General features: G+C 46.0%; 2 protein-coding genes across 2 annotated transcripts in view; one reads left to right on the top strand and one right to left on the bottom strand.

Annotated features, from left to right (window-relative positions):
• Positions 1–269: 269 nt before the first annotated feature.
• LOC141273103 (uncharacterized) lies at positions 270–15,186 on the bottom strand. Its single transcript, XM_073684489.1, has 10 exons — positions 15,003–15,186; positions 14,658–14,730; positions 14,493–14,583; positions 11,100–11,176; positions 6,312–6,417; positions 5,329–5,371; positions 5,170–5,232; positions 4,907–5,097; positions 4,531–4,723; positions 270–1,061 (listed from the first exon to the last, which is right to left on the bottom strand). The coding sequence occupies exons 1-10, from the start codon at positions 15,044–15,046 to the stop codon at positions 380–382; spliced, it is 1,563 nt and encodes a 520-aa protein (XP_073540590.1). The 5' UTR covers positions 15,047–15,186; the 3' UTR covers positions 270–379.
• A 95-nt stretch (positions 15,187–15,281) lies between these two features.
• Positions 15,282–24,940, top strand: part of LOC141273102 (uncharacterized) — a 61,127-nt gene continuing 51,468 nt past the window's right edge. The window contains exon 1 of the mRNA XM_073684486.1: positions 15,282–15,423. The gene's annotated coding sequence lies outside the window, so the exon portion shown is untranslated. The remainder of the gene's footprint in view (positions 15,424–24,940) is intronic.

Genomic DNA, 24,940 nt, shown 5'->3' with positions numbered 1-24,940 from the left:
CCTATCTTCTAATTTTATTCCCTCTACGTTTTACTAGTCTTTTTCTTTGTTGTTTAGAAAAAAAATTCTGTAATTCAAAAGTATTATAAATAAAGCAAGGTATTTAAAAACACCACTCAACTTATAGTTTACTGTAAAATCTAACTTGATCACCAAACTGTTGGCACCATCATTATAGATATGGGAAAGGCAATAGCTTCTCTCCAAAGTATTACTACCGTGCTTGGTTTTCCACATAATGTTTGATGCAAAAATAAAGAATTGACAAGTTTAAAATAAAAGGTTTATTGTTTAGATTCCATATATTTAAACTCTTCTTATACATTATATATAATTATCTATTTTAAACAAACTGTATATTTTGTATCTTAACTTTTTTTTAGTAGTCCAAAATTGAGCTGTCCCCTTCAGTGTCTACGCTGGCCTGGCTTGAAGGCGTCTGTGAAGAGCAGGAGAGGGAGCTTCGGTAAGGAGATTCAATAGGCGAATGTAGCTGACTAGGAGGGGCACACAATATAGAAGGGTCTGAAGAATTGTGCTGATGGTTAGAAGGCATATAGCTAGATTCTGGGGAGTGTCTGGAGGAATGCGCATGAGAGGTTTCATAAGGGTAGTAGTGGGGGTAAGCAGGTGGGAATGTAGATGGGGAAATATCATCTTCTGGTGTGTAAGAGTAGTTGCCGTGAGAGGGATAGAAAGCAGAAGCCTGCTGGTCAAGAGAATGCATCTGCAGCAACTCCATAATCTTCATTCTAAAAGCCCACTTTTTCTCCGGAGAGAATCTTTTAGTTACAGCCATAATATACATGTAGAAGTGATAGTCTACATCTTTCTCTAGCTCTTGATGCTCCCTGACAACTCCATGGGAGCTTATAGGAGAATTCAGAGTGCAATTGGACTTTTTCTCCTGCCTTCTCCTTTGTCGGGGCTGTTCCAGGTGGGGACTGTCTATTAATGGTACAGTAGATGTTGCTCCGGGCTCTGGGACTGTAAATGTAGCAAATGACTTGGGCTCCAACTTTTTGTTCTGGATTTTATCTCGAAGATTTTCAGAAAGGCTGCTAAAAAGGCAAAAAGCATAAGTGTTCCTTACTATTATACACATTGTCCTTAGAAGGAGTTTTCCATGTGGAATTATTATTAATAAAAAGATCAGTTATTTACCCCTGCAGGTCTAGAGAAGTCTCTCCACCAGTGCTCCATAGTCTTTGTTGACAGTCTGCAACGGTGACATCAAGACTACAGTGCACATGACTGCTGCAGCTAATCACTATCTTCAGTGGCTCATGTCATCACCATCAGCATCAACACTGAGCCCAGTGATTAGCTGCCGTGGTCACATGCACTGTCAACAAATGATAGGGCAGCGGTGAAGAGAAATTGCTGAACCTGTAGAGGATAATTATATCATCTTTCTGTAGCACAAGCCTATGGCCATTAAAAAAAAAATAAAACTTAGTGTTTCCATCAAAGTATGATAATAGTTTTCTAATGAATAATGGTGCAAGTCTAACCAACAAAGGAAACAATATGATAGTCAGGGGTGGGCAATCAATTTTTCCAAGTGATCAAGTGACTGTTATGCTTCGAACCAACAGGCTGAATTTAAAGGGGTTTTCGCAACTTAAAGCTTTAGGAGCGTGCTGCTCTCAGCCCCCGAGTTCTTGCACTCCCGGGAGTAAATTGCTTCTAGCAGAGGCAACATTGCCGCCCCCGAGTTCTTGCATTCCCGGGAGTAAATTGCTTCTAGCAGAGGCAACATTGCAGCCCCCGAGTTCTTGCATTCCCGGGAGTAAATTGCTTCTAGCAGAGGCAACATTGCCGCCCCCGAGTTCTTGCATTCCCGGGGGTAAATTGCTTCTAGCAGAGGCAACATTGCCGCCCCCGAGTTCTTGCATTCCCGGGGGTAAATTGCTTCTAGCAGGGACAACATTGCCGCCCCGAGTTCTTGCATTCCCGGAGGTAAATTGCTTCTAGCAGAGGCAACATTGCCGCCCCGAGTTCTTGCATTCCCGGCGGTAAATTGCTTCTAGCAGAGGCAACATTGCGGCCCCGAGTTCTTGCATTCCCGGGGGTAAATTGCTTCTAGCAGAGGCAACATTGCCGCCCCGAGTTCTTGCATTCCCCGGGGGTAAATTGCTTCTAGCAGAGGCAACATTGCCGCCCCGAGTTCTTGCATTCCCCGGGGGTAAATTGCTTCTAGCAGAGGCAACATTGCCGCCCCGAGTTCTTGCATTCCCGGGGGTAAATTGCTTCTAGGAGAGGCAACATTGCCGTCCCCGAGTTCTTGCATTCCCGGGGGTAAATTGCTTCTAGCAGAGGCAACATTGCCGCCCCGAGGTCTTGCATTCCCGGGGGTAAATTGCTTCTAGCAGAGGCAACATTGCCGCCCCGAGGTCTTGCATTCCCGGGGGTAAATTGCTTCTAGCAGAGGCAACATTGCCGCCCCGAGTTCTTGCATTCCCGGGGGTAAATTGCTTCTAGGAGAGGCAACATTGCCGTCCCCGAGTTCTTGCATTCCCGGGGGTAAAATGCTTCTAGCAGAGGCAACATTGCCGCCCCGAGTTCTTGCATTCCCGGGGGTAAATTGCTTCTAGGAGAGGCAACATTGCCGCCCCGAGGTCTTGCATTCCCGGGGGTAAATTGCTTCTAGCAGAGGCAACATTGTCGCCCCGAGGTCTTGCATTCCCGGGGGTAAATTGCTTCTAGCAGAGGCAACATTGTCGCCCCGAGGTCTTGCATTCCCGGGGGTAAATTGCTTCTAGCAGAGGCAACATTGCCGCCCCGAGTTCTTGCATTCCCGGGGGTAAATTGCTTCTAGCAGAGGCAACATTGCCGCCCCGAGTTCTTGCATTCCCGGGGGTAAATTGCTTCTAGCAGAGGCAACATTGCCGCCCCGAGTTTTTGCATTCCCGGGGGTAAATTGCTTCTAGCAGAGGCAACATTGCCGCCCCGAGTTCTTGCATTCCCCGGGGGTAAATTGCTTCTAGCAGAGGCAACATTGCCGCCCCGAGTTCTTGCATTCCCGGGGGTAAATTGCTTCTAGGAGAGGCAACATTGCCGTCCCCGAGTTCTTGCATTCCCGGGGGTAAATTGCTTCTAGCAGAGGCAACATTGCCGCCCCGAGTTCTTGCATTCCCGGGGGTAAATTGCTTCTAGCAGAGGCAACATTGCCGCCCCGAGTTCTTGCATTCCCCGGGGGGTAAATTGCTTCTAGCAGAGGCAACATTGTCGCCCCGAGGTCTGGCATTCCTGGGGGTAAATTGCTTCTAGGAGAGGCAACAGTGCCTCTGTAGCGTGGGAGACTGAGTCTGGTCGGATCAAGCCAACTTCAACATGGTGAAAACAGGAATAGAGCCTGCTTGTGCCACGCACTGCTTACCTAGGTAACTGGCCAGGCTAGAACTTCAAGGTGGCTGGCAGCCTAGGTAACGAGCTTTACATTATAAAATTAAAATCCCTGTTTCTGAAAACAGACAGCATTTTTAACAAGAGGTAAATTGCAAAGTTGCTTGTTTTACAAGCAATGTGACCCATTACTAAACTTGATAACAATCCTTTTAATTTTGCTCCATATTACAATCATAGTCATTTTATTATTTTTATATTATTTAATATTAATGTTAGCGCTTAATACCGAGTAGAATTAAGTATGTTGACTAGTTGCTACTGCTAATACATGTTATAATACAACTTACATAATGTACTTTACTGCTTTTTATAATGTTTATAAATCATGCTGCTACTGTTATTCAGCCTTATAAGAAATCTGTTAGCAGGTTTTTGCTATGTAATCTGAGGACAGCATGAGGTAGGGGCCAAGATACAGATTTCAACTATGTGTCACCTGTCAGGGTGGGTGCTGTTGTTTACTTATACTGAAGGTGTTATCACCAGGTGATTATCATAGACTGGACTAAAGCAGTGCCTGCATGCTAGTCTAACTTTGCCCCTTCCTTTGATAAGCAGCTCACTGTCTACAGACAACGTATATACAGAGCCTTGTGTGGGCGGGGTTAGCTCTCAGCTCTGCTTCATTGCTAAATCTAAGAACTCTGTCAGAACGGCTGCACCCAGTAATCCAAGTGATACATCACTGGATTCAGGGTCTCTTTGCCTACATCATGCTGCTCTCAGGTGAGGTAGCAAAAAGCTGCTGACAAATTCCCTTTAAGTATAATAAATTTAGATGAAATTCATACTATGATCCCTATCTGTGCCTTGCTCTTTGTCTATTTCACAAGTTGGCTCTCTTTCTTTCTCCTGCTTTAAGTCTTGTTACTGTACTCGCTTGATTCTCCAATGTTGCAGTTGAACCTACGTCTAAGGGTCAGGTCTACGTAGATCAGATGTGGTGTTCTGCAATGCAGCCGACACTTTACTGCTGGTTTACACTTGAGTTCCAGCCCTTTGGCTGTCCCAGTCTATGGGACCAACAGGAAAAGCAAAAAAGATGAATGTGGTTCACAGGCTGCTGTTTACTCAGGTCTGGTCTGGATGCATAGAGTTAAAAAGCAAATGAAAACTTACCAGTCTCCTGACTTCTGCTTCCAAACTTGTCGGCGCGCCTCCAAAACAGGCTTCAAGAAATGGAGCTGGCGAAAATACAAGTATGTCTTCCTCTTTACTGCTGGCCCACCACTCTTCTCCGCCTTCCTCTGCTGCTGTAGCTCCCTCCTATAACAGTCCTTCAGAGAACGCCATCTTGTTTGAAGATCTTTTACTGTTAAAAACGTGAAACAAAATGACAATAGCGTAATATTGTCCTTAATACTAGCCTGGATATCCAAACAGAAAATGGAAGAAAGAGGGCCTATTACGCAGATTATAAACTGCTCTCACCCAGGTCTGAACTGATGATAGGATTTTTGTGATGGACACTAGCAACACATTTACTTGTGCTTACATCGCCGGTCTTTGGTTTTTGCATGCAAGTCATGCCAGTCCTCAGTCACTTCCTGACACACACTCTCCCAAGCATGGGACCTCTTAAGCCGGTCCATGTAACTGGGGTCCCGGGCATCCCAGATGGCCAGTTGATGGGACACAGCAGTTATGAGGCTGTTTACTTCAATATAACCTCGACTGTCAGACATCCTGAAAAAGAAAAAAGAAACTTTGTTTAATCACACGTAAAGCAATTTTTGTCACAGAGAATCAGTAACTTACCTGGCGGCAGATGGTCTTTTTCGAGTGTGTGAGAAAGTGCTGGCTCTGCCACTACTGCTTGTCCTACTAAGAAAAAGATATGGCATGGGTCAGTTTTGTAATGATGAACACGGGAGTAAAGAAATCGCTGTATGATTGGATGGCCCAATAGTTACATACTTCTTAACAAGGTGTGAATGAGTCCTGAGAGGCTCCAATGCTACTGTAAATGATAAAAAAGACGGTTTAAGAAGGAAGGTAAAGCCTACAAGGTTCTAGTATGTGTACTTCCATTCTTTCCTATAGAATTCGGTCTCTATTAAATTACTTCTAAATGAACTGCATTCATTATTATTATTAAAATCTCTTATGCCTGGACAAGTAGGTGTACTTACTTTAAAGATCCATCTTATATTAAAATGTATTGAGCAGTGTGTGATGTCTGCAGCAGGGAGAAGGGACACTGAGGAGCTGACAATCAGATTAAGTGGACAGAGATTAAGTTTAAAAATTTTCAAGGGATAACAGAGCAATTCTAAATTAGATTATCAGAGAAAATGCACCAGCCTCATCAGGTCTAAGAGATCTATTTAATATCATATGTAGTTTGTATTGCGAAAGCTGGTGACAAATCGGCTTTTCTCCAACCTGTTTTGGAGGAAATCATAACCAACTTTTTCCATCTAACAATTTTCCTGATACCTGAGGACCAGAATTTTGTGGCTACCAATAACCATAAGCTGAACACTGGATCAGGCAATAAAGGCAGCAGCTTATCTCCTGTGCGACCTAAAGACAAGGCACAATAAAATCCAACACACCCTATATTACTTTACTCCAACATTTGCTGTCAGATGAGAGATGGGACACATCCTTTTCACATTACCCATCATATATGTGTGCGCACTGAATGGGTTAAATTCTGCGGAAATGAGTTAATTAGTAAATGGCCATAAAAAGTTGACAATGTTGTGCACATTCTCTAATCCAATTTTCATCTATAGAGCGATGGCAATGGTGCCATAGACAGTATGCCTATGGGCTGATGGCTTCTGATGCCAGCGTGGGTCACGTAATGGGTGATTGTGTAAAATGTGGCACTAATGTAAAATGTAAGTAAAAGAGTATATTGAAATGATATCTGTTTAGTTGTCAATCCTCACCGGGGCTGAAATCTATAGGAATGTCCTCTTCCTTATTATCCAAGTAAGAACTGTCTCCATCAATCATTGGATCAGTATTAACTAGAACAATATTCAATCTTTCCTCCTAAAAATAAAAATACATTAATAAACTCCTATTAATATTTTGGGAATGATCTTAATTGAAAATATAACGAAAAAAATTGGGAATCATCTGTTGAGTAGAGCTAACCAAGTCCTCCTCCTGGTTTACAGAATATCTGTGTCATAACAGAGTACTATAAAGAGTAACAATACATTAAAGTAATTTTTCTGAATAAGCTTTCATGTGAGTGTGTATACATGAGGAATAACATCATTTCTTGTCATTATATCTTGTATCCTACATTCTCATCAGATTACCTCTCTGTGGACTACATCTCTTAATATGCACTTAACTCTGAGCTGGTGGGAGAAGACTAGCAGCTATGATGTCTCCCATACATACAGTGGAATGTAAAAGTTTGGGCACCCCTGGTCAAAATTACTGTTATTGTGAACAGTTAAGCAAGTTGAAGATGAAATGATCTCTAAAAGGCCTAAAGTTAAAAATAATACATTTCATTTGTAATTCAGGCAAAAAAAAAATTATATATATATTTTTTTATTATTTATTTTACATCTTTTACATTTTAAAAATTACAAAAAGTAAGATGGGGTGATGGAAACGTTTGGGCACCCTTGGAGATTTGTGTGCTCAAATAACTTTGACCAAGGTTTCAGACATCAATTAGCCTGTTAGGGTTATGGCTTCTTCACTATCATCATTAGGAAAAGCCAGGTGATGCAAATTTCCCAGATTTATAAATACCCAGCCTCCTCTAACCTTGTGCCAGAAAACAGCAGCCATGGGTTATTCTAAGCAGCTGCCTAGCACTCTGAAAATGAAGATGGTGGAGGCCCACAAAGCAGGAGAAGGCTATAAGAAAATAGAAAAGCGGCCTTCATGGAAGCGTCATCAGAAGAAAACCTCTCCTGCATCCTCACCATAAGGATCAGAAGTATGCAAAAGAACATCTAAACAAGCCTGATGCATTTTGGAAACAAGTCCTGAGGACCAATTAGGTTAAAATAGAACTCTTTGACCACAATTATCAAAAGGTATGTGTGGAGAAAAAAGGGCACAAAATTTCAGGAAAAGAACATCTCACCAACCATTAAGCATGGGGGTGGATCCACAATAGGCTACCTCAAAAAGGCGCAAGCTGAAAGTTTTACAATGGCCCTCAAAGTCCCCTGATCTGAACATTATTGAAAATCTGTGACTAGACCTCAGAATAGAAGTGCATGCAAGATGACCCAGGAATCTCACAGAACTGGAAGAATTTTCCAAGGAAGAATGGATGAAATCCCTCAAACAAGAATTGAAATACTCTTGTATGTCTAAAAAAAAGCAGAAGGCAGAGCAAAGTACTGTTCTGTACATGCGCCGGCGCTATTTGGAGTTTTCCCGTGCATGTGCAGAACAGTACTTTGCTCTTCCTTTGCAGGGCAGAGAGAAGTGCTCCTGCACAGGAGCACGACAAAGAACACTGTGTGGATGACGTAGGATGCGTCATCCACACAAAGTAGAGAAGGAAGACGCATCGCAAGAATAGATGAGGCACCACATCAAGACAAGCAACGCCCGTTGAACCGGACCTCCCTGTAGGTGAGTATAATAAAATGTGTTTTTTTGCCTTACAGGGTGAATTGGAGTCATATATACAACATTATAGAATGCTGTCACATGAGGCCGAAAGGTGGTGGCCGTAGGTTATATGGGAAAAACCTGGTGACAGGTTCCCTATTGGGTATGCGCCCACGATCCGTACCAGCAGCGGTTTGGAAGCAGCTCACCTGTGCTGTGTCCAAACCGCTGCATTGTACAGTAGAAGCAAAGTGGATGGGATTCATAGAAATTCCATGCCCACTGTGCTTCTATTTGCCGCCGTGTAAACTCACCGGTAGTGCGGCTTTAGGAGCCGCAGCATGTCAATTTCTGTTGTGGAGACGCTAGTGTCCGCAACAGAAATTCCACCCATTTCACCCGTAAAATAAATAGGCTGCGGTAACTCCGCAAGGTGCAAAGCCAACATCTCTTCTGCATGTATAATGTAGATGATACTTTACCTAAGGGAAGGCACTTTGTGCAGGGGGGTAATTGTGACGATTTTATTGAAATATCATATTTTTCAAAGTGCCAAGGCAGTTAAACATGGCAGTTGCACAGGGTAAGAGACAGATAAGGAATGCAACACATTCAAACAAGCTTGTTCCCATTTGTACTGCAAAATGTATTCACCAAATGTATTAGAATCTTTTATGTTCTAGCTTCTGCAAATACTCATATCTACCGCCCTCTCACATACTCTAAGCACTCCACCAATATGGGTCTCTCTCTCCTCCCCTCTTCTAGGTACAGTTCTCATGCTCTTTCCACAATCTTAAAACCACACAGTTCCATACATACACTCCCACCGTACAACACAAGAGACACTCTCACAAATGAATGAACCATCTGCTCACTCTCTCTATTCTCATTCTCCTAGTCACAGGAGAAATCTCGCCTAACCAAGGTCCATCTTGTAATAGTAAGTTTAACTCCTTCTCTGCTACATTCAGAAACCCTGGTAATCTCATAAATATTCTTTGCATGCCTTCTTCTGTCTCCTTTAACTGTGCCCTCTGGAACTCACAGTCAAAGTGTAACAAACTCTCCTACATACATGATTTTTAATTTAACATTTTCTATTAGCTCTTACTGAAACCTGGATCCAGCTGCTGCTCTCTCGTATGCTGACCTACATTTTTCACATACCCCCAGATTATATTAAAGAAAAAAACTGACCATATCCAACAGGAAATTTTCTCCCAATCCCTTAATATCTTGCATTCCCTTGCCTCCTGCACTTCATCTAGCTCACTTTATGTCTTTGAAATGGTCACAGAAGAAGAATATACCAGGCTCCTCGCATTTTCTCATCCTACTACCTGCACCATTGATCCTATTCCCTCACATCTCCTTCAGTCCCTTTCCCCAGATGTCACCACTCACCTAACTAAAATATTTAACCTCTCTCTATCTGGTATCTTTCCCTCCTACTTCAAACATGTCAGAAAAAACCTATTACTTGAAAAAAGATTCCTCAACCAGAACTGCCCTGCTAGCTACAGACCTGTCTTTAATCTCCCATTCATTTCTAAACTTCTGAAACGTCTGGTCTACTCCTGTCTAATCCGCTTTCTCTCAGATAATGCTCTTCTTGACCTTTTGCTATTTAGTTTCCGCTCATTACACTTTACAGAAACTGCCCTTACTAAAATCTCTAATGATCTGCTAACAGCTAAATCTAATGGGCACTACTCCCTGCTGATTCTCCTGGATCTCTCTGCAGCACTTGTGGATCACCAGCTCCTCCTCACTATGTTCTGCTCTATCGGTCTCAAGGATACTGCTCTCTCTTGGTTCTTTTCCTACCTTTCTGACCACTCCTTCACCGTATCTTTTGCTGGCTCCTCTTCTCCTTACTGTTGGGGTTCCTCAGGGTTCAGTCCTTGGCCCACCCCTCTTCTCTCTATACAATGCCCTACTGGACAAACCATCAGTAGATTTGGTTTTCAGTACCATCTCTATGCCGAAGACACCCAATTATACATATCGTCTCCTCACATCACCCCTGCGCTACGACAAAATACCAGTGATTGTCTGTTTGCTATGTCTAACATCCTGTCCTCCCTCAATCTAAAACTGAATCTGTCAAAAACAGAACGCCTTATGTTTCCTCCCTCTACTAACCTTCCTAAACCCAATATTGCCATTTCTCTGTGTGGTTCTACCATTACTCCCCTGCATCATGCTCTCTGTCTTGGGGTTATATTTGACTCAATATTTCCTTCAAGCCCTACATTCGATCAGTCACTCAGGTCAACCTGCACCTAAAAACCTTTCTAGAATTTTCTTACTTTTGCCTTTGCAAAGACTCTTACTGTTGCTCTTATTCACTCTCATCTGGTCTATTGCAACTCTCTACCAATTAGTCTCCCTCTTACTAAACTTTTCCCTCTCCAATCGATTCTGAATGCAGCAGCCGGGATCATATTCTTCTCCAACCGCTAAAATGATGCCTCTTCCCTTTGCCAGTCGCTGCACTAGTTTCCCAGCCGATACAGATTTCAATATAAACTTATCACTCTCACCCACAAAGCTCTCCACCACCCTACATCTCCTCCCTCATCTCTATCACCCTACCCGTGCCCTAAGTTCCACTATGACCTAAGACTAACATCCTCAATCCGAACCTCCCACTCCATTCTCCAAGACTTCAAGCATGCTGCGCCAATTCTCTGGAATGCACTACCTCAGACAACTAGATTAATTTCCAATGCCCACAATTTTAAGCAAGCCCTAAAAATGCATTTATTTAGACTGGCCTATTGCCTCATCTCATATTTTGCCCTTCCAAAATGTTCATGCACTTAACAGCCCTCTATCTGTACCTGTACAGATACTGACTGGTGACCGGATCATGCAGCGTTCTGTGAATACCCTATTTATTATAATGATGGCTGGACTATACAATACAAACACTTTTTACCATTCACCTTTTGTGTCTCCCCTATTTCCTCATAGATTGTAAGCTTGTGAGCAGGGCCCTCACTCCTCTTGGTACCTGTTAAATTGTGTTACTCTGTTATGCCTTTATTGTCTGTACAAGTCCCCTCTGTAATGTAAAGTGCTGCGGAATATTTTGGTGCTATAGAAATAAAAATTATTACTATTATTATTACCTCTTTCTCTGGCTTTAAGCCATGTGAGTACCGAAGTCTCCGGCGTCTCTCAGGTGGATTTCTTTCACTGGATCCATCTGCAGGAGTCAATACCATATATTGTTCACCTATTCTCATATTCATGTGGGAAAAGGATGACATTTGCAACTGTTGTGGATCTATAATATTTGCCTGTGAATTGTCCAACTATGATTACGTAGAGACAAACTAATGACAACTGGTTTATAGTGTCACATTGCTAATGATGTTGGTGGCTATTGAATGTAGTGCTAAACCTGACAGCTTGGTGATCTGTCTGCATGTACCCTGCTTGGAATTGGTTTTGACCAGCCTTGTATCACTGAGGCCGGCCATACACATTAGATGGCTGACTGCCGAATTATGCTTTGGCCAATCATTTGTCATCTCAATCGATACTGCCATAAACAGGAGTGCTCACACGGACTAAAAAATATTTTTAACGCACCACTCTCGCATTTTTTTTTACATTTCAGTGCTAGAGTGGTGCAACTAATCTAAAATGTATATAGCTCCCCATGGCTGGGTGTCGATTAATCGGGGTCTCAGTCTTGCTCGGCCGTTATTCACAATTACGTCATTTGACATATAGTAAGGTTTTAATACTAGAGGTAAGGACCGTCCTGAATACGGTCACTGATGTAGTAAGATGGCTTTTAGGTTTTTTTTAATCAAAAGTATGTTCACTAAGTACCCTATGTGAGTTTCATGCACTACTGCTATGTATTTATTTACTGCAGGGTATTTGCTTACTTTATTCTTATCTTCGGTTTTGTCTGTTTAGTGGCCAGCGTGAACTTGTGACTACACGTTGAATGCATACCTACTTACATTCCAGTTCATCTCTTTAGGTTTCTGTACTCTGTGTGGCCTCCCTTTTCTTTGGACATTATGTTTACAGTGCATTGTGAAAGTATTTGGCCCCCTTGAACTTTTCTACCTTTTGCCACATTTCGGGTTTCAAACATAAAGATATAAAATTCTAATTTTTTTGGGAAGAATCAACAACAAGTGGGACACAATCATGAAGTGGAAAGAAATTTATTGGATATTTTAAACTTTTTTAACTTAAAAACTGAAAAGTGGGGCGTGCAATATTATTCGGCCCCTTTACTTTCAGTGCAACAAACTCACTCCAGAAGTTCAGTGAGGATCTCTGAATGATCCAATGTTGTCCTAAATGACTGGTAATGATAACTAGAATCCACCTGTGTGTAATCAAGTCTCCGTATAAATGCACCTGCTCTGTGATAGTCTCAGGGTTCTGTTCAAGTGCAGAGAGCATCATGAAGACCAAGGAACACACCAGGCAGGTCCGAGATACTGTTGTGGCGAAGTTTAAAGCCAGATTTGGATACAAAAAGATTTCCCAAGTTTTAAATATCTCAAGGAGCACTGTGCAAGCGATCATATTGAAATGGAAGGAATATCAGACCACTGCAAATCTACCAAGACCCGGCCGTCCCTCTAAACTTTCATCTCAAACAAGGAGAAGACTGATCAGAGATGCAGCCAAAAGGCCCATGATCACTCTGGATGAACTGCAGAGATCTACAGCTGAGGTGGGAGAGTCTGTCCATAGGACAACAATCAGTCGTACACTACATAAATCTGGCCTTTATGGAAGAGTGGCAAGAAGAAAGCCATTTCTCAAAGATATCCATAAAAAGTCTCGTTGAAGTTTGCGACAAGCCACCTGGGAGACACACCAAACATGTGGAATAAGGTGCTGTGGTCAGATGAAACCAAAATCGAACTTTTTGGCCACAGTGCAAAACGATATGTTTGGCGTAAAAGCAACACAGCTCATCACCCTCAAAACACCATCCCCACTGTCAAACATGGTGGTGGCAGCATAATTGTTTGGGCCTGCTTTTCTTCAGCAGGGACAGGGAAGATGGTTAAAATTGATGGGAAGATGGACGGAGCCAAATACAGGACCATTGTGGAAGAAAACCTGTTGGAGTCTGCAAAAGACCTGAGACTGGGACGGAGATTTATCTTCCAACAAGACAATGATCCCAAACATAAAGCAAAATCTACAATGGAATGGTTCAAATATAAACGTATCCAGGTGTTAGAATGGCCACGTCGAAGTCCAGACCTGAATCCAATCGAGAATCTGTGGAAAGAGCTGAAAACTGCTGTTCACAAACGCTCTCCATCCAGCCTCAATGAGCTCGAGCTGTTTTGCAAGGAAAAATGGGCAAAAATTTCAGCCTCTCGATGTGCAAAACTGATAGAGCCATACCCCAAGCGACTTGCAGCTGTAATCGCAGCAAAAGGTGGCGCTACAAAGTATTAACTCAAGGGGGCCGAATAATGGACGCCCCACTTTTCAGTTTTTAATTTGTTAAAAAAGTTTAAAATATCCAATAAATTTCGTTCCACTTCAAGATTGTGTCCCACTTGTTGTTGATTCTTTCCAAAAAAATTAGAATGTTATATCTTTATGTTTGAAGCCAGAAATATGGCAAAAGGTAGAAAAGTTCAAGGGGGCCAAATACTTTCACAATGCACTGTATATAGTTCCTCATTGCTGGGTATACATTAGCTGGGTCTCGGTACTACTCGGCCCTTATTCACATCATTAGACACATGGTAAGGTTACAATACTAGATGTTAGGACCATGTTGAATAGGGTCACCGTGACGTGATGGGATGGCTTTTACGTTTTTGAATCAAAATTATGTTTTAAGTACCCTATATTATTTTCATGCACTATTGCTATTTATTGCAGGGTATTTATTCATTTTGTTTTTATCTTAGGTTTTGTGTATTAAAAAACTAAGTTTCATTGACCTTGCTCTCCTTGCCTGTGGTCAACAGACTAGTCCAGGACCGCTGTCAATCAATGTCACTGTACAGGTGGGAGAACACCAACTGCAGTGTAACTGACAACCTGGTGTGTGCAGGGAAAACAAGAGAAGTGCACAAGCACACCAACATGTCAATCACCCTTTTGCTCACCACCCCCCCCACATGGCTTTGATTGATAGTGGTCCTGGACTAGTCCAGTGATCACAGGCAGGGATGATTAAACTTAGTTTTTTAACATGTACATTTGACATTTAGGACTAATTCAGGCATCATTTAAGAGGGAATTAGGAGGCTGATAAAGTGCTCCTCTTACCTTCTAACGGTAAATCCTGACAAATGATTCCCTTTAAGATTTTTTTCCCCCTGGTGTTGAGATCTGTTCACTTTTTAAATAAATAATGATGGACCAAAAAATGCAGTTTCTCTGGCACAGTGTAAATGTAACCTAATAGAGGCTAATGATGCCCCCTGCGGGCCATAGCATCATGTGTTTGAGCTGATAGGAGACAGTGGGGTAGAGGAAGAACATAGTATCCATTTCAGATTATTTCTTACATAGGCTGATATCAGCAGGTATCTCCTCCTCCTTAATCTTCACACACATGATTTCTCCATCCTCGACTTGCATATGTATCTGAACTCCACCCTACGATAAATGACAGTCTTAGTAATCCAGTATAACGAATGTCACTAGATCCAGACGGTCTACGCCCAGTCTACCTGAGGTTCCGCTGTGTGCATAGTGCAGTCCATCTGATGGAAGCATAGGACGGCAGGCAACGAAGCGGTGGTCCTGAAACCATAACAACACGTACATGAAGAGATGGCTTCTCATGGGGGTCAATGTCTACAACTACTGACTTGTAGCTACTGTACATGTGTATGTAACAGAGACAAGCCATGGGTTAGCGAGCAGTGTAAGACCACTAAGGGGGCACCACGATGCCCTACCCACTAGTGCCCTGCTACTGGTGACCACCACATATCCTACAAAGAGTGTCCAAGATTTTATGCAACTACAGACCAAACTGGCTGATACCAGGGAACAACAGTTAGCTTTTCCACCTGCTTCTTAAGGAAATAGATGTAACTTCAGGCTCAGTGTACATGTCCAGCTCTATGGTGGTCACCAGTGACAGACTATACTCATGGAGATAGCACTGACACCCTCCGGAGCTGCAGCCATGCTGGTGGCCATTGAATAACGTCCCCTGCAGGACTGACAGCGCGATAACGACAGCAGCACAGCACTTACTCAGCGCAGACTCATCTTCCTGTTTACTTCCGCCTTTCGTAGCTTCTTACTTCCGGTCTGTGCGTTCCATTGGTTGTGCGTTCCACGTGACGTCAGGCAGCTTGTCACATGCCTTTAGACGCTTGTTTGAGTGTACAGAGGACGGTCCGACCCTCACACTTACTGTGCTGTAATAGAAGGCAACTTGAGGGTTAATTTGGGCTACTGGACGCAGAGTGTAACTGGTAGTAGGTATGTCCGATGTTTTCTGCTTGAAATTTTTTTTTTTTAAAGAAAAAAAAAAAAGAACAAAATTGATTCCCTACTGCTCCTATTCCACCATTTTCCTTCAGCAGGACCCTACCTGCTACGGCAACCCACCGGTTCCCAATGATTGCATCAAGGGGCGGCGAATAAAGCCAGTACCTGCTCCATTTAAACACTGCTGTCAGGGATTGACAGCTTCTGCCAGAGCTCAACTGTTGGGCCGGGGTCACACAAGTGTAGATTTTCTTATGAATCACCCAGCATAGAGTGATCTTATTCTCTCAGATCACAAGATGGAGAAAAAAATGTCTCCATTCTGTGAGTCCAGGGAAATTGGACTGCACTCATATGTCATCCAAGTGCAGTCCGATGATTTCCACGCCCCATAGACTTGAATATCCGAGTGCAATTTGATCTGCGCTGCAATTTTTTTCTCCTGCCAAATCATGCACTGCCCCATAGAATAACATTGCTCCGAGTGCTACTGTGGCGCCCCTGCTGTGCATGAGTGCCACAGATCCTAGAGGGGTGCATGAACGGATTCCTCCACAAGAGGCCCTCACAGCAGACACACACCTCCACCTCCCACCTCAGACCACCAGAGAGAGCCCGTTAGGGATATAAAAAGGGAAGGTGGAGCTAGGCAGTCAGTTCCTCTGAAGAGTTCAGCAAGTATGGGTCTGAATACAGAGTCAAGCTCAGTCTGGAGAACAGAGTCCCTGCTCAGAGCCAGGGGAGGACAGAGTTCTCAGTTCAGTTCCTCTAGTGCAAAAGCCTAGAGTGAAGCTCAGGTTAGTGAGCCTAAGGCGTGCCGACGCCATAAGAGCGCTGAAGCGCGGCAAGCTGCCCCTAGTGTGTATAGCCTAGTGAGTGCCTCGAGCGAGGCCGAAGGCTAGAGGAGTGAGTAGCTTTGGGGGCAGAGGAGCTGTACAAGCGCAACCCCAGAAAACATATACCGGACACCGGGTCCACGTCTACAGGGCCGTATATCCCCCTGTAGAGACAACCGGAGACCCCTGGAAGACTTCAGGTCCCAGGATCACCCAAGAGCTGATACGTAACAGAGCCAGGAGTCACGGAGGCCCCGCAAGCTGGGAGCGCGTACTCCAAGAGAAGGCCCTACCACAAAGTCAGCCGGTGCAGGACAGAGACAAAGTTAGGCCTAGCTTCAAGCAGGTCAGAAACTGACTACACAAAGGCAAGAAACAGGAGGCCCTATACCCGCTCACTGGGGAGGATCCTGATATGCACCCTTCACCCTACAGTGCTCCGGGATGTGCCTGAATTTCCATCAGTAAAAGGTACTGAAGTGACTATCGTGTCTGTCCCTGTTCTGGCTTTGACCCGGCTGGGTCTCATCTGTCCGGCATCCGTACATCCCCGCTGCCCTGAGGCCTAGCTCCACCTGTGGGGAGCTATACCACGCAAGCTGCCTTAACACCGGCCTCAGTGGGCTGCTGCAGCGCTGGTGATCCTCACCAGACACCACAGGTGACGTCACGAACTTTTATATAATTATCCACCCTTTTTTTAAAGAGAGGCCCAGGGTACGGGCCCGGGAGCCGACCACCGCGACATCCCCGAAGGTCAGGCGACAACAAGGCCCAGGCGCCGAGTCCTCCCCATCCCCTGGACTACACATCTCTTCCCTGGCGTCACGAACAGGATCCCGTGCCCGCTGCAACGACGGAATGTTATGCCCGTTGCCACCGGGTACTGTGCGCCTTTATTCTGAACTGTTTATTTAACTGTAGGGAAGATTGGCGCCATTGTTGGGCCGCCGAGCGGGAAGAAGGGCGTAACCGCGGGAAACTGAGAGGCGTACCTGCAAAAGCGCGCGAAACCCCGGACACGCCCCACGCCTCGATGTCAAACCAGGAAACGCCAGGTCCTGGAAGGAGCGTCGCTGATCGCTCTGACGTAGGACGCAAGCGACTCAAGGTCCTGAAGAAGACCGTCACCTGCGGAGTTGCGGCCTACCGGAAGAAAATAAAAGAAGGTAGGCCACGCTTCGCTAGGGGGGCACCAGGATGTCGGAACAGCAACCCGACGTCAGGGCCCAGGCTGACAGCCCCGATAATCCACCCGCGGGCGCCGCCGCCACGCAGGCCGAAGCAGCCGCTCCACCAGCAGGGCCTGTAACCCCTGTCATACCCATGGCTCTACCGTATATCCCGGGAGCGAAGTGGCTCCCCCAGTACAGTGGCAAACCAGATACCCTGTCTGGATTTAAACGGAAAATATACGGTATACTGGACATGTACTCTATGACAGGCAAGCTGAGAGCCGGTGTTGTATTCGGACAATTGACCGGTGCTGCGGAGCGAGAAGTAGAAACCAGGTCGGCCGCAGACCAGGAGTCAGTGTCCGCAATCTTTAAAAAGTTACAGACTGTCTTTGAAAATCGTACTGAGACATACCTCCGGATGAGGTTCTACAACTGCTCTCAGCAACCGGAGGACAGTGTTCGGGACTATGCCTGGCGTCTACAAGGGGCCCTGCGGACTCTGAAACAGGTTAGTCCAACCGGCATCAATGATGAAAATAAAATGCTGAAAGAACAGTTTATCCGGGGACTGAGGTCCCAAGAGGAGAGCCGGACTGTGCGTTGGTGGTCCCCAGATCATCCAGATGCCACCTTTGACACCCTTAAGGACATGGCTATAAAAGGACTGCAGCCCCTGGAAACAACTGCTATCCAATGTTACCAGGGTGGGGCCACCGCAGTGACTGCAGCCTCCACCTTTTCCCCGGTGGCTGCTGAAGCCAAGGTGCAAGCAATGTCCCCTAGTGAGCTGGACAGCCTGCGCTCTGAAGTGCGTCAGTTGAGCAAAGCCTGTCACATTGACTCTGCGTACAGGAGGTCAGGGAAAAACCACACCAAATACACTTAGCTCAGAACTCCAAAATACCACGATCCGCTCTGTTTGTCTGTATGAAATGCTTTCACCGACACTTCCCTAACAGACCGGCAGGCATTTGAAGGAGTCCCACTACTGCAGCATTGATTGCAGCTGGGCGAGGCTGGACCTCGTCTAGCACAGAGAGAGAGAGTTAACTCCCTCACTGCCGAAAAACACAAAACACCAAAAACTCAGCTGCGAGAAGTCAGACTGTGTAATCGTGATGATCTTTGTGGCGACACACCCGTGACAAAACCCTGACCACTGTACTGACTGCCCTGCAGCTGCGGACGGAGCCTGAGGAAGAAGGAAGGATCCTGCTAGCCGACAGCCCTGAGGATGTCCCCTGGATGAGAAGGAGGAAGAGGACAACGCCACCCCCTGGGAGGATCAGCGACCAACGTCGTCCAACGAGGGACCCTGTCTGCCACCGCTGCCACAAGTTCGGCCACACCATCCAGAGCTGTCCTTTAAACGAGAAAACCCTGGGGCCGAGGGCCGACACCCAGGAGTAAATTCCCCAGGCCCCTCAGACTGGTACAGCAGGTTCGTGGGAGGAAGACCTTTCCTGTCCATTGTGCTGGACGGCATCCCGACACATGCCCTCAGACTGGTACAGCAGGTTCGTGGGAGGAAAACCTTTCCTGTCCATTGTGCTGGACGGCATCCCGACACATGCCCTCAGACTGGTACAGCAGGTTCGTGGGAGGAAGACCTTTCCTGTCCATTGTGTTGAACGGCATCCCGACACATGCTCTGCTAGACACAGGATCTCAGGTAGCGATCATGCCTTATGTCCTCTACAGAAGGTTCTGGTCCATGGACGATCAACGCCCGCCAGCCCCAAATCTTTCCGTTTATATGCCTCAAACGGCCTCCCCTTTAACCTAGTCGGGGTTAAGGATGTGGCAGTGAAGGTGGGGAGAGTGGAACTGAAGGACCAGGGACTAATTGTAGTAGAGACTAATCCTGATGATACCAATTTGTATATGGTACTTGCCACTAATATTGTTGGTAACTGTTTGGGAGAAGTTGTGTTCTTGCTCCAACAGATAGCTGACACTGCCAGACCAGGGCAGAGGAGGGAGCTGCAGAAGGAGATCCGAGCCCTGATGTACCAGCAGCAAGTAAAGTTAACAGGTGGTGAAATTGGTAATGTGCGGGTAACAGACCCCATACCCATTGTGATTACCTCAATGAGTGAAATGCTTATCTGGTGTAGAGCAGCAATAGGTCTTAAAGGACAGAGCTACCAGGCGGTAGTAGAACCCCTTAGCTCAGAGCATAGACCTACACTCTTAACTGCCAGAGGGGTAGTGGATGTACGCAATGGGAGGGTGCCCGTCCGTCTTCTCAACTATGGGGAGAACGTGGTTAGATTACCATGCTACGCCACTGTGGCCAAGTTACATGCTGTAAATAACAACTCCATTCACACGGCGGAGTCCTTAACCTCACCAGACGAAGTGGAGGATAATGATCCTGCAGGTGGAGGAATGGTGTCAACAGCTCCATGTTGGGACAGACACCACTCCTGCCCACCAGAAACAGGGGGTAGACCGGGTGGTTCAGGAATACGTGCAGGTATTCAGTAAGCACCCACTTGACTTTGGGAGGATTAAGGGGGTTCAACACCATATCCCCACAGATGACCACCCACCCATCAAAGAATGTTATAGGCCTATACCACCAGCAAACTACCAGAAAGTCAAGGAGATGTTGCACGACATGAAGAAGGCAGGGGTAGTAAGGGATAGTTGTAGTCCCTGGGCAGCTCCCCTAGTGCTAGTCAGCAAAAAGGATGGAAGCATGAGAATGTGTGTAGATTACGGACAAGTAAATCGCATTACACATAAAGAAGCATACCCTTTACCACGTATAGAGGAATCCCTGGCCGCCTTAAAGTCTGCAAATTACTTTTCCACCCTTGACCTCATTAGTGGGTGCTGGCAAGTAGCTGTGGCTGAGGAGGATCGGGAGAAGACGGCCTTCACCACCCCGATGGGGCTCTGCGAGTTCAACAGTATGCCGTTCGGACTCTGCAATGCCCCCGGGACGTTCCAGAGATTGATGGAGTGCTGCCTGGGACACCGCAACTTCGAGACTGTGTTACTATACCTGGATGACGTGATAGTGTACTCCAAGACGTATGAGGACCACTTGAAGCACCTGGCAGAGGTATTTGAGTCACTGTCCCGATACGGGATGAAGCTGAAGCCCTCAAAGTGCCACCTGCTCAAGAGAAAGGTACAGTACCTGGGGCACATTGTCAGCCCAGATGGGGTAGCACCAGACCAGGAGAAGGTCACTGCCATCCAGAAATGGCCGGAGCCGAAGAACCTCAAGGAGGTGCATCAGTTCCTGGGACTAGTAGGATACTACCGGAGGTTTGTAAAAGGCTACACTAAAAAAGCAGCCCCTCTGCAAGACCTCCTGGTAGGACAGTCCCCCAAAGGCAGAAATCCCCCGTTGCACTGGGGTAAGGAGCAAGCCGAGTCATTTCTGGAGATGGAGATGAAGGAGATCCTGACAGGCGACGAGATCCTAGCCTACCCTGACTACAGCCAACCGTTCCTGCTGTATACTGATGCCAGCAATGAAGGACCGGGAGCTGTCCTAAGTCAGAAGCAGAATGGCCAAGAGAAAGTGATCGCATACGCAAGCAGGAAGCTCCGCCCGACCGAGAGGAACCCAGAGAACTATAGCTGCTTTAAGTTAGAGTTCCTGGCCTTTGTATGGGCCATCACTGAAAGGTTCAAGCACTACCTAGCCTCCAGCAAGTTCACTGCCTACACTGATAACAACCCCTTGACTCATCTTGAAAGAGCCAAGTTAGGAGCCTTGGAGCAACGATGGATGGCTCGGCTGTCAAACTACCAATTTACAATTAAATACCGGACGGGCCGCAAGAACGCCAATGCCGATGCCCTGTCCAGGATGCCTCACCAGTCAGTCACAGAAGAAGAAGTGGATGACCTGGAAGAGATTGAGCTACCTGCCTTTCACCGGAATGGGATGATCCACGAGCAACGAGCCTCCCGGAGGCAGTGTGGGAAGACGTTAAATCCTTTGCCTCACCACAGCTGGAAAGAGACCCAGGACAGTGACCCGGTTGTCAGCCGTATCAAGGAGCTGATAACCCAGGAAGGTTCCTCCCTGGAGAAGGAAGCGTCTCTCCAAGCCAAGCAGCTGTGGAATGAGAGAAGCCGGCTGTTTATCTACCGTGAGAAGCTGTGCCGGAGGTACGTCAATCCAAAAACCCATGAGATGGTATGGCAGATAGTGGTCCCCAAGACAGACATCCAAATGGTGTTGGAGGCCTACCATGATCAGGTCTGCTAAAGCCCTAAGAAGAAGTGCCTCTCATTATCTCGGAGGAACCTAAAGAAGCAGTAATCCATACTGACTTAGGAGATTTCCCGGCAGATTGGCCTCAACTAGGAGGAGCAGTAATCATACCTGTAATCACCTTCTAACCACAGCAAGAAGAACCTGTAGGTGCCCCAGAAGAGCCGGCTCAAGAAGAGTCCTCGGAAGAAGGATCCCCGGCTGGAGCAGAGCAGGAAGGCCCAGCTAATGGTATGCTTGCCAGTCCCACAGAGAGGCCAAGGCAGTTTAGCAGCCCCTCCACACCTAGTACTGACAGAATGGGAGGTAGTGCAAATACTAGTGCCTCACGTATCCAAGTAGCATGCAGATCCATTCGTAGTACCAAAGGTCAGATCCCTGTCAGATACACTGAGTAAAGTAGTTAAACTTCTGACAAGTGTAGATAGTTATCCCTGGGGTATTGTATTATATTGAATTATATTATGTATTTTCTGGTATATGCATTTAACTTATATTTTTGCCTTGCAATGGACAATCTAAGTGATACGGACACTTCCCTTGTTACATACAGAACTTTGTGGCTGAGGACTATGTGCAGCCCAAAAACTATTTCTTGTAAATAATTGCACTCCCTGGAGTGCCTCTCTAGGTACCTCAGAAGTAAAACCTGTCTGGAGTGGCTCTCCTGGAGGTCCAGCTCAGGATCTTAATGCCCTGCTGCCACCCCAGGGCCTACGTTGAGGGTTTGGGACAGGTCCCTCAAGCTACCAAGTACTCTGCCCTGTGAGATGGACATCCTTTCGGGGAACCTCACCAAAAGAGACTTAAATTCTGAGGTTGCTTTTGGTATATATGTATATATTTGTTATTTATAATGTTATATGCAACGTTTAAGAATGTGCCTCCCACAAAGGGAAGATTGTTAATGTTTATCGTTTTACAAAATGTACTTCAGCCCGGGAGTGCCGAGCTTTGATAGGGGGGAATGTGGCGCCCCTGCTGTGCATGAGTGCCACAGATCCTAGAGTGGTGCATGAACGGATTCCTCCACAAGAGGCCCTCACAGCATACACACACATCCACCTCAGACCACCAGAGGGAGCCCGTTAGGGATATTAAAAGGAAGGTGGAGCTAGGCAGTCAGTTCTTCTGAAGAGTTCAGCAAGTACAGGTCTGAATACAGAGTCGAGCTCAGTCTGGAGAACAGAGTCCCTGCTCAGAGCCAGGGGAGGACAGTGTTCTCAGTTCAGTTCCTCTAGTGCAAAAGCCTAGAGTGAAGCTCAGGTTAGTGAGCCTAAGGCGTGCCGACGCCATAAGAGCGGTGAAGCGCGGCAAGCTGCCGCTAGTGTGTATAGCCTAGTGAGGGCCTCGAGCGAGGCCGAAGGCTAGAGGAGTGAGTAGCTTTGGGGGCAGAGGAGCTGTACAAGCTCACCCCAGAAAACATATACCGGACACCGGGTCCGCGTCTACAGGGCCGTATATCCCCCTGTAGAGACAACCGGAGACCCTTGGAAGACTTCAGGTCCCAGGATCACCCAAGAGCTGATACGTAACAGAGCCAGGAGTCACGGAGGCCCCGCAAGCTGGGAGCGCGTACTCCAAGAGAAGGCCCTACCACAAAGTCAGCCGGTGCAGGACAGAGACAAAGTTAGGCCTAGCTTCAAGCAGGTCAGAAACTGACAACACAAAGGCAAGAAACAGGAGGCCCTATACCCGCTCACTGGGGAAGATCCTGATATGCACCCTTCACCCTACAGTGCTCCGGGATGTGCCTGAATTTCCATCAGTAAAAGGTACTGAAGTGACTATCGTGTCTGTCCCTGTTCTTGCTTTGACCCGGCTGGGTCTCATCTGTCCGGCATCCGTACATCCCCGCTGCCCTGAGGCCTAGTGGGGAGCTATACCACGCAAGCTGCCTTAACACCGGCCTCAGTGGGCTGCTGCAGCGCTGGTGATCCTCACCAGACACCACAGGTGGAGTCTCGAACTTTTATATAATTATCCACCCTTTTTTTAAAGAGAGGCCCAGGGTACGGGCCCGGGAGCCGACCACCGCGACATCCCCGAAGGTCAGGCGACAACAAGGCCCGGGCGCCGAGTCCTCCCCATCCCCTGGGCTACACACTACCCTATAAAACATCAGATAGCACTTGTCTTATATATACACTTGTTTGAGCGAGCCCTAAGAGACAGATGCTGACAGAGTTTGAGCTGAGTGTCATTTCCATAAATAAGCCGATTCTCTCACACAAGAGACTCATCGCTCATGTGACCCTGGCCTATAAGCAACGGCCGGTCCACACATAAACCCAAGTTTGATCCGGTGAGTCAGAATTGAAGTCACATAAGTCAGAAGAGGACTAAAGCAGCGCTGGACAGGCAAGATGGCAATTGTCAAAGAATTTGTCCAAAACTAACTGAATTTCATACTTCGTGCCCGATATATCAAGACATTGATTAGGAGACGTGCTGGAGTCAAACTCCTGATCTATGTAGAGACGTATGCCTCTTCATGAATCAGAAGTGCCAGATAAGTAGTGTGCACCTCTGTGTGCTCTCGCCACAAATCCTACTCCAGTGGCTGCTGCAGTAGGATTTGTGGCATAACAAGCGCCACCGCTCGTCATGAATTTAACGAAGTGTCATCAGTGGGCTGTCACTCACCACAGCTTCTGTCACAGCCATCCCCTTATCGCATATTATTTCAGTAGTGGTAATGGAGAAGAGAATGCAGCTTATTTCATACCGCTTCAAATCATCTGTCCACACTCCTTTTGTCCTTATCGCCTCATTTACTGAAGTGAGATGTCAGGGAGCGGTGATTGAAGCAGGGTGAGTGTCAACAGTGCCGCACAGCTTCTGTCACCATCCCCTGATAATGTCTCATTCTGGCTCCATTCAAAAACAGGAACTTTCTTTTCCACTTTGTACCTGTTTGTATTTGTTTTTTTTTAAATGGAATTACTTTTTATGAGGTGTCTTGGAATACCAATACCCCTAGTGCTAAAATAGCAGATCCATTAAATGGATGACAATCTATTATGATCTGTGTCCCTTAGACTTTATTTAAAAAACAAGTGTCTGTTCTATCTTTTTTTGGGGGATGGAGAAAAAATTTACACTGACTATGGACCTGAGATATTGTTTGGGGGCATTTTTAAGACACTTTTCTTTTTCTTAAACTTTTGGTATTTGTTGCCATTTTTTGCACCAAATTCTTCAAATTGGCGCACATAATCATGAATTTTTTCACAAAATAAAAATTGCTC

This window comes from Phyllobates terribilis, unplaced genomic scaffold, assembly GCF_046119375.1.
Source record: "Phyllobates terribilis strain yellow unplaced genomic scaffold, ASM4611937v1 Scaffold_5__5_contigs__length_657084704, whole genome shotgun sequence".
In the NCBI taxonomy this organism is placed as follows: Eukaryota; Metazoa; Chordata; class Amphibia; order Anura; family Dendrobatidae; genus Phyllobates; species Phyllobates terribilis.
This window is presented reverse-complemented; position numbering and strand designations above follow the sequence as displayed.

Coding starts and splice junctions, on each gene's coding strand:
- LOC141273103 (XM_073684489.1), bottom strand. CDS start 15,046: ATGTACACTGAGCCTGAAGTTACATCTATTTCCTTAAGAAGCAG. Junction 11,177..14,492: donor ACCTGCTGATATCAGCCTAT/GTAAGAAATAAT, acceptor TGACTCCTGCAG/ATGGATCCAGTGAAAGAAAT. Junction 5,233..5,328: donor CATTCACACCTTGTTAAGAA/GTATGTAACTAT, acceptor TTTTCTTAGTAG/GACAAGCAGTAGTGGCAGAG.